This window comes from Microtus ochrogaster, unplaced genomic scaffold (assembly GCF_000317375.1).
Source record: "Microtus ochrogaster isolate Prairie Vole_2 unplaced genomic scaffold, MicOch1.0 UNK91, whole genome shotgun sequence".
NCBI classification, from domain to species: Eukaryota; Metazoa; Chordata; class Mammalia; order Rodentia; family Cricetidae; genus Microtus; species Microtus ochrogaster.
This window is the reverse complement of record NW_004949189.1, coordinates 1061005-1070324: the sequence shown is the minus strand read 5'-3', so window position 1 is coordinate 1070324 and position 9320 is coordinate 1061005. Positions and strand designations below refer to the sequence as shown.

The 9320-nt window shown below is 50.7% G+C and overlaps 1 protein-coding gene across 3 annotated transcripts in view; it reads right to left on the bottom strand.

Moving 5' to 3' along the window:
• Positions 1-9320, bottom strand: part of Tep1 (telomerase associated protein 1) — a 43384-nt gene that overhangs the window by 4570 nt on the left and 29494 nt on the right. For all 3 annotated transcript variants that reach the window (XM_005371000.3, XM_026777939.1, XM_026777938.1), the window contains 15 exons: positions 8951-9065; positions 8021-8145; positions 7832-7931; positions 7488-7643; positions 7160-7372; positions 6813-6966; positions 6489-6701; positions 5902-6062; positions 5567-5680; positions 4202-4309; positions 2516-2648; positions 2260-2336; positions 2050-2179; positions 1063-1199; positions 790-914 (listed from right to left, as the gene is read on the bottom strand). In XM_005371000.3, coding sequence (XP_005371057.1) covers positions 790-914; positions 1063-1199; positions 2050-2179; positions 2260-2336; positions 2516-2648; positions 4202-4309; positions 5567-5680; positions 5902-6062; positions 6489-6701; positions 6813-6966; positions 7160-7372; positions 7488-7643; positions 7832-7931; positions 8021-8145; positions 8951-9065 — 2061 coding nt within the window. The remainder of the gene's footprint in view (positions 1-789; positions 915-1062; positions 1200-2049; positions 2180-2259; positions 2337-2515; positions 2649-4201; positions 4310-5566; positions 5681-5901; positions 6063-6488; positions 6702-6812; positions 6967-7159; positions 7373-7487; positions 7644-7831; positions 7932-8020; positions 8146-8950; positions 9066-9320) is intronic.

Below are 9320 nucleotides of genomic sequence, written 5' to 3'. Positions count from 1 at the left end.
AAAAAAAAAAAAAAAGTGATAAATGCCAGGCAGTGGTAGCTCATGACTTAAATCCCAGCACTCAGGAGGCAGAGGGACGGGGATCTCTGAATTCAAGGCCAGCCTGGTCTACAGAGCCAGGACGGGTTCCAAAGCAACACAGAGAAACCCTGTCTCAAAAAAACAAAACAAAAACCAAAATAATAAATAAAAACAATTCATGTGTACCACACTCCCTGGTTCAGAACTTGACACCAGGTAGGCATTTCGGAATTACTCATTTAGCTGGGCAGTGGTGGCACACACCTTATTTAATCCCAGCACTTGAGAGGAAGAGGCAGGTGTATCTTTGTGAGTCTGAGGCCAGCCTGGCTTACAGAGTGAATTCAGGACCTCCAGGGTTATTACATAGAGAACCCCTGTCAGTGGTGAAGACACTTGCCAACAAGCCTGACGACCTCAGCTTGATTCCCAGAACCCACATGTGGCTGGAGGGAGAGCCAACCCCCTTAGGGGAAGACTACAAAGACATAAACACACAGGGAGGCAGGACTTTAGCTAGCCTACCTCAGACTCCTCCATTTCACAGGGTATTACTTACAAAGTAGCAGGAAGCAAAACGACTTGGCTGCCCCACATACCCAATCCTTGTCACACAGACACACCCAGACCAGTAAATGTAATCTGAAAACAACTGATAAAGCCAGGGACAGCTGACATTCTAGCAGTCTCTCCCAATGCACAGACAGATCATAACAAAACCCTCGGCAGACGGAGAGCAGCATTCCCAGCAGCAGCTGCTTGTTTCACCTGTGATTCCTCAGCGCTGAGCCTCCCATTGGGTCCACCTGCCACTCGCTGACTTTTTCATTAGCACTGAGAACAAAGAATGAATGTGCCGAGTACCAGATCACATGACTGACACGGCCTGGAGCCTGCGTAGGAAGCAAGTTCAGTTCAGTACCTTTGAGGAACAAACATAAACCTTTCCCCTCCAAGGCGTGCAAGCAAACTTCTAAGCCACAGAAGTTCCGTTAAACACACAGAATTTAAAATGTACAGAATCCACCCAGACTCAGGCACCTGTGCGGTAGCCACAGCTTTGCCTTCCCGCCACAGTGTCAGCTCCCCTGCTTCATCTCCAGACACTGCCAGAAAACCGTCTGGTGCCCACGCCACAGCCGTGATGGCCACAGAACTCCTAGGTTTGTATGTATCATCTGGTGAAGAAAGGAAGGGATACTCCAGCTAAGACCTTAAGCAATAGAGGAGGGGGTGCCTGATCTGGTCTTGCCCTGTAGTCAGAATGATGAATATCTTAAAAATCACCATAGAACCTTCATTCAGCAACTGATGGAAACAGAGGCAGAGACCTGCATCGGAGCACTGGACTGAGCTCCCAAAGTCCAGTTGAAGAGTGGGAGGAGTGAGAATATGAGCAAGGAGGTCAAGACCATGATGGGGATACCCACTGAAACAGTCTACCTGAGCTACTGGGAGCTCACCAACTACAGCTGGACAGGGAAGGAAATAGCATAGGACCAAACTAGTTCCTCTGAATGTGGGTGACAGTTTTATGGCTGGGGCAGACTGTGGGGCCACTGGCAGTGGCACCAGTATTTAGCACTACTCTTGTACTGGCTTTTTGGGAACCCATTCTCTTTGGATGGATACCTTGCTCAGCCTTCCCAAAGCAGTGTGCCTTACCCTCTCTGAGGAGTAGCTGGGGGGGGGGGGACTAGGATCGGTATGTAAAATGAAAAATATTGTTTTGTTTTGTTTTGTTTTTTTCAAAAAAAATAATAATAAAAAAGAGCTCTGCTACTGACCTAGGAATAATGGCCACACCTTTAATCCTGTTACTGAGGATACAGAGGCAGGCAGATCTCTGAGAGTCTAAGGCCAGCCTGGTCTAAAGTTCCAGGCTAGCCAAGACTACAAAGTGAGAGCTGGTCTCAGAAGGAAGGGAAGAAATTTCTGGGCTGCTGGAAGGGATAAAGAGGTATCAGGCTGCCCTTGGCATCTTTGTCCCAGGCTTCTATCATGCTACCTTCTTGGCCCCTCATTTACCTGCTTCCTCAGGAATCTGCCAGAGCTGGACAGAGCTATTATCTGATGTCAGCAGGAGGCCCGAGGCCTCAGAAGCAGCAGCTGCCGTGACTGGACCACTGTGTCCCTGGAGGGTGCGGATTTGGCACATCTAGGAGAAAGGGGGTTGCAGAGGTTGCCCTGCATGCCTCCTCGATCTCTTCCCTGCTGCAGTTCTTACAAAGAACTCACCAAGAGAGGATGCCATAACTTTGTGGCCCCATCCAGTCCAACTGTCACCACCAGAAGCTCCGATCCAGGCTGTCCAGCTGAAAAGACAGAGAAACCAACTTAGGAGGAAAAGACCAGGCCCAGAGGGAGAGGTTTGAATGAGTGCCAGGGTAGTGAGCGCCAGGCATGGGTTTAATCTCTAGTACTGAAAAAGAAGATAAGGAAACAAAACAAAAATGGTAGCAGCAGGGAAGGGGAAGGGCTGAGGGATCAATACCTGGGCGGGGCTCCAGGGCAGCTGCACATTGGCTGATGGGTCCTGAGTGAGCAGGGATGCTGGTCAGCTCCACGCCCCGACGGTCCCACACCTTCAAGGTCCCATCCCGGCTCACAGAAACTATGTGTTCCTCCTGTCCAGGATCACGGTGTTGGAGGACAGTCACGGTGTGTGGGAGGTGGGAAACAGGAAGGCAAGCAGAGGGAAGAGTTGAGCAGTCTTGGACTGCATCGTCTGGAGTATGAACACCACCGTCTCACGCTAATTTATCTGGCAGCCTGGAACCCTGGCCTGCATGTGCCCTGCATACCTCCTCTACAAACAACACACCTAACCACCTGCCAGCAACCTAAGTCCAAACAACACACCTAACCACCCGCCAGCAACCTACACCCCCTCTACAAACAACCTACCCAACAACCTGTCAGCAACCTAAGTCCAAACAACCCACACAACAAGCCATCAGCAACCTATACCCCCTCTATAAACAACACACCTAACCACCCGCCAGCAACCTACACCCCCTCTACAAACAACACACCCAAGAACCCATCGGCAACCTAAGTAAGTCCCCACCTGCACAGCTCTGCACACGCTCCTACTTTGAACAAAAGAATAAATTTCTCCTTCCCCTAACATGCATCACACTAGTCAGACTTCCATCCGATCATATCCTCTCTTCCCTCTCGGTATGAGGGTAGGGGCTATGATCTGGCCTGAACTAGTTTTGGATACATGTGCAATAAAGCCAATTGTGTCCCTATTTGATATACATATAATTAAAAGTAGATGCACTGTGGTAGAAGACCTATACAGAGAGCAAACGGCTTATTTAATACAAGTCTATGCACAGAAATAGAGAACCCTGCAAATGATACCCTATGCCCTAGTAACCCCTAGTAACCAAACTCCTTCCTTCAGACCTCAACCGGGGCCTTTGGGTATTCTTTTCACTTATATGGCCTGCTGTCCTTGTTGATGGGCTATTGTTTTGATTTGAATAACATTACCTCTCTGCCCTCACAATCTGTGTTGCTTTAAAATTAAATAAATAAATAAACAAATAAATAAATAAATGTGTGTATGTGTGCGTACGCATGCAGGTGTGTGCATGTGTGTGCACGCATGTGTTCGTGTGCATGTGTTCATTTGTGAGTGTGTTCATGTGTATGTGTGCGTGTGCGTGTGTGTGTGTGTGTGTACAGGCATGTGCAAAAGAATAGAGGTGCCCAGGGAGAGGAGAGGCTTCAGATCTCCATGGAGCTGGAGATACAGGCAGCTGTGAACTGCCTGACATGGGTGTTGAGAATTGAACTCGGGTCTTTAGGAAGTGCTCTTAGCTACTGAGCCATATCTCCAGGCCATTTTAATTCCTGATTCAGACACCAAGAACCTGGAAAACACCTGGCCAAGATGCTACCTCCCTCCAAAGAGGGGAAGGCAAACATCAGGGACTTGGGAGACGTAGAAGGATCAGGGACTCGGTTGGCACCGAGGGGCCTAACATTGCAGTCCTGCCAGAAATTCACAATTTTCTGTGGCACCCATCACATCTGACTCAGCACTGTAACACAGTCCTAGGTATCACAGCTTTACCATTCGCCTTTGGGAGTAGACACCCAATGTGTCCAGTCTCCCGGATTCTCCTACCCTTCCCAGAGCATGCTGGTGAAGTCCATTGCTTACCACCGCAACCACAGAGCTCACGGCACTTTGGTGACCCAGGAACTGACCAAGCTGCTGCCCTGACTCTGGATTCCAGAGTCCCACAGAGCCATCACTAGAGCAGGAGACCTGCAGTCAAAAGTGAAGGAAGCAAGATCATGAGCCTTCCCCTAGCGTTCTGCTGTGTGCCTCCAGACAGGGCCTCACTAGGCAGCTCCGGCTGGCCTGGAACTCACCATACCAGGATTAAGGGAGTGCAGCACCACATGTGGGTCCTTTCTTATCTCTCTCTCTTCATTTTAAAGAAATAACGTAAGAGGGGCTAGAGAGATGGCTCAGGGGTTAATAGCATGGTCTGCTCTTCCAGAAAGCCCGGTTCAAGTCCTAGCACCCACATGGCAGCTCACGCCTGTCTACAAGTCCAGTTCCAGGGCTTCTGACACCCTCATGCAGCAAAACAACAAAGAATATAAAGTAAATTATATATTTAAAAAATAAAATAACATAAGCATTCTACATAGGGAAAATGTATTTTACAAACCCTAAGAAGATACTCTGGGATCTCTAAATCAATCTTTCACCCTCAGGCATTCCAGAGCTAGAGAGACATTATTGTGTTCTTGTTGGGAACATGGGCTTTGGGGCTGGAGACGGCAATTGCAAAATTGCTCCGTTCTAGAAGGCAGAAATTCGCTCCTCAGTACACACATCAGGTAGCTCACGATGACCTGGGACTCTGGATTCCGGGGATCCATCGTCCTCTTCATGGCACTCACATGCACAAACCCACACACATACATATTAAAAACAAAAAGATTCGAATCTTAAAATAAAAAAGGCGTTGGCTAGAGGGATGTGGCTAGATGGTAGAGCACCTGCCTGGTGGGCAAAAGGCCAACACCAAAGGCAAAGGGGCGTTTTTATCAGGATGTTTACCGGCTCAGGGATGGTGGAACAGCTCAGCAGGTAACTGGCTTGCTACCAAGCCTGAGAAACCGCAGCTCAGGTCTAGAACCCATGTGTGAAGAGAGCACTGACCTCCAGGTACACCCTGTGGCACCATGGCGCACCCATGCACATATAAACACACATGCACACAACAGTGTAAAGAATTAAAAAAAAAAAAGAATGCTTATTGGCTCAGCTTTATCACTGATATGACCTTAGAAATGCTTTTCTGGGGTCTATTTTCTTATCTGCAAAGAAGACAAAGTAGTGACCACTTTACAGGGCACTGTGAAGAGCCATCACAGTAATCAGTAAGATTGATCTCATGTCAAACCAGCAAATACTGTGTGCCCAGAAGACGCTACCGAGAGCGTGAACCGGAGATGACTTTCCTTCAGGTTGTTTGCTGGGCTCTGCCTCACCCCGCCCCTCACTCACCAGCACTTTGTCTTTGGTCCACGCACAGCCAGTGATCCAGTCACGGTGACAGGAAGAGAAGGAGCGAATCAGAAGAGGGGCTTGGGCTTTCTTCACATCCCAGCAGAGAAGATTCTGGGTAGGCAAGCACAGGGATAAGGACCCAGACCACAGCCGAAGCCACTTCAGATACGGTGGTCGTTTGGCTTTTGACAGAGTCTCATTGTCCTAAGCGGGTCCTGGCTAGTATTCAGTGAATTTCTGATCCTCCTGCCTTCATCTTCTAAGTACTGAGATTACGGTCGGGGCCACCACATCTGGTTTCAACCCCAGGGCTCCATCCTTCAGCAGCTCACCCGATCCCTGCCCGCAGTAGCCAAAAGGCTTCCATCAGGGCTGAAGCTACAGCAACACACTGGGCCCTCATGTCCCCGGAGCTCAGCACTGCAGGGAAAGGCTTCTCCCTCATGTGGCTGTGTCAGCAGCCTCCTGGGCCACAGTCGCACTGTGAAGTCCTCTGCATTGGAAACAGAAAGGGAAGTACGTCCTGAACACCAGGAAGTGCGCAGGTCCTGCTCCCCAGCTCCTGCATGGCAGTCAGGCAGGAATGTGGCTTCTTATATCAGTTTGCTGCCACACTTCCCACAGCAGCTGCTACAGAAGCTGCGTTTCTCAAGGCCTCAATGTTGCCTTCACCTCGCCATCTCTGAGGTACAAATCTCTCACTTCCAGAGGACCAAGGCTATCCAACACTTCCTCTCCTCTCCTCTCCTCTTTCTAGAAACAATCTAGAATAATTGTGTAGGAAGAACACACTCAAAAGCATTGTGAAAGTTGTGAATGAGAACCGCCTGTGCACGGATTTTGATGAGCATGTGTAATTGATCACACACTGAAGGGTGACACCAGCAAAGAAATGATTCGGAACACTGCTCAGTCGTACCTGAGGCGGAAGCCAAGAGCTCCCGGGAGGTGGCCAGTCCACGCACAGGTTTCTGGTGTCGGGATACCAGCCACAGGGAATGAAGCGAACATCCCTTGACCACCCAGCCACACAGGGAGCCGTCTTCTGAACCAGTCACCAACACACTGGGACTCAGCCAGACCAGTGCCGACACTGCTACATTTAGCGCTTGACATGGAGTCCCCTGGGGACCTAGAAAAGGGAAGAGCACATAAAAAACAAACATTTGAAAAAAGAAATGAGGTAGCAGGTACCTTCTTTCCAAGGGTGCAAACCCATCCACACCCACATCCCCTCTGATACCTGAAGAAATGTTGTAGATTTTAATACCGTCTTCTCGGTACCCAACAGCCACCTGGTCACTGTCTGGGTTGAGAGCCACAGAGAGTGCAGCAGACAAAGGAAGAGAGCCCAGGCAACCCCTGGGGCGGCCAAGAAATCCTGACCATAACTGAGCCTAGGATGCCAGAAAAGAGTTTAAAGATGCACCCCTCTGCTGCCTGGTCCTCATCAGTACATCACCTTCCTTCAAAGTCTCTGTCACCACCCAGACTCCCCCTGGATCCTCAGCAGAGGCCGCCAGCATCACCTGAATACACACCTACTTTTGCTGTTCCCCTGAACCTACCACAGGCCCTCTGTAAGCTCACCTTGCCATCTTCTCCAGCCGTCAGGAACCGGCCTCCAGCATGCAGGAAAAGAACAGCAGCAACATAGCCATCGTGAGCAGCGAAGGCCGCCAGCCGTGTCCCCTCTTGCCAGGCCCACAGCTCCACTGCCCCATCTATCCGGCCTACAGCCACAGACTTCCCGGGAGCATTGAATGCCAGAGTGCAGACAGAGGCTCCTGGGGCTCCTAGCTCCTAGGCGTGGATGCAGAAACAGAAACAACAGGGTCTGTGCTCAGCCCGGGCTCAACACAACATGAACGCTCCTGTCCTGCACCCTCTCCCCAGGAGCTACACAGGACCTTCTTACCTGGATGACTTTGAGTCCATCTGCCTGGAAGAAGGTAATTCTGCCAGCCCAGTTGCCCGTGGCTACCGTCTGCCCCTCTGGGTGGAAGGCAATGCAGTTCAGGGACTTGGGACCGGTGTGCTGGAAAGCCAGCTGTCCACGGACTGTGTCCCACAGCTGGAGGAGAGAAGAGGAATTGGGACGTTGGGCACCAATGGCAGAGTTTCTCAGGCCCAGAGCTCCTGCGAGTTACCTTATCCAGTCCCCTGCCTCAGCAGAGCTTCCCCAGGACAGGCAGTCAGCAGTTCTGCCATGCTGAGCAACGAATCAGGTTTGACTCATGGTTTAGGGTCACTTTTTGTTACCTTTAGGTATCCTCCCAAACACACGGTGGCCAGCAGGCATCGGTCTGGGCTTAAGCAGCAGCCAGTGATTTTTTGCTGGTGGGCCTTGGACTGGAACATCCTGTCCCAGGAAGACAAAGCCAGGGTCCTGGCATCATCTGGAAACTAGGCTCCTTCCTCACTGCTATCTAACACGAGGGGAGCACTTACCAGCAGCCATGCTTCAGGTCCCAAAGCTCCAGGAGCCCATCAAAGGTAGTAAGGAAAAGGGCACTGTCCGAGAGGAATGCAAAAGAGGAGATCCCGTCACAGCCGCTCACCAGCGCCTTCTCCTCCTGCAATGGCCAGTTGGGAAGTGTGGCTCAGGTGATCCTCTCAGTCCAGGACCAACCCATTCCCAGCCCCCACCATGCAAAGGAAGCCAAGGCAAAAGGGCATGGCTGTCTACATTCCCAGCCCAATCACAGGTACAAGGCACTTCATAATCAAAGCCAGGTCACCATTCCTCATTTCGTGTGTGTGTGTGTGTGTGTGTGTGTGTGTGTGTGTGTGTGTGTGTGTAACATACATGCATGCGCAAAGGTGAGGGTGACGTGGCTGCGTCTTCACTCCCTAGCCTGGTATTGCCAGCTGCTGCAGTCATTCACAGCGGTTTATAGAAACATTCTCTCCTGTGTCTTTGCAAGGCTCATGTGCAAGTCATAAGGACTGCCCTTTTCCATCCAAGGCCCTCTTCTATCTACACAACTCACACGGATCTTATCATGAGCCCTGTGTTCCTCAAAATGCTAAACAGCGTGCCCGAGTGGACACTGGACAGTGGTGGCCCACAGTCATGTCTGCTGTCAAGTTTCATTTTGTTCTATGCCTTGAACTTAATGGACAGCCCAGGTTGGCCTTGAACTTAATGGACACCCAGGTTGGCCTTGAATTTAATGGACAGCCCAGGTTGGCACTGAGCTTGCAGTCCTCCTGGCTCAGTCTCCCTGACACTGGGGTTACAGATGTGAGCCGCCATCTCACCAGGATTGTCTAATTTGATAGGAGGTGAATGGTGCTGCTGAATGAAGCAGGGTTTTAAGCATAGGCTTGGCTTGCCTAGACCTTCAGGGCAGTACGTGAGGGTTTTCTGCATCATACCTGCCAGGTTCTCAGGTCCAGCAGATAAATTGTCCCACTGGCAGTGCTCACCGCTGCTCTTTGCCCATTAGGGGACAGCGCCACCGCGGTGGGGGAGGAAATTGCCAGAGACAAGCTAGAGAGGGAGGAAAAAAATCAAGAAGGGTAAGTGGGGAAAGTCAGTGGGAAGAGGAAGTGGGGGAAGTCAGTGGGAAGAGGAAGTGGGGGAAGTCAGTGGGAAGAGGAAGTGGGGGAAGTCGGTGGGAAGAGGAAGTGGAGGAAGTCGGTGGGAAGAGGAAGTGGAGGAAGTCAATGGGAAGAGGAAGTGGGGGAGTCAGTGGGAAGAGGAAGTGGAGGAAGTCAGTGGGAAGAGGAAGTGGGGAAGTCAATG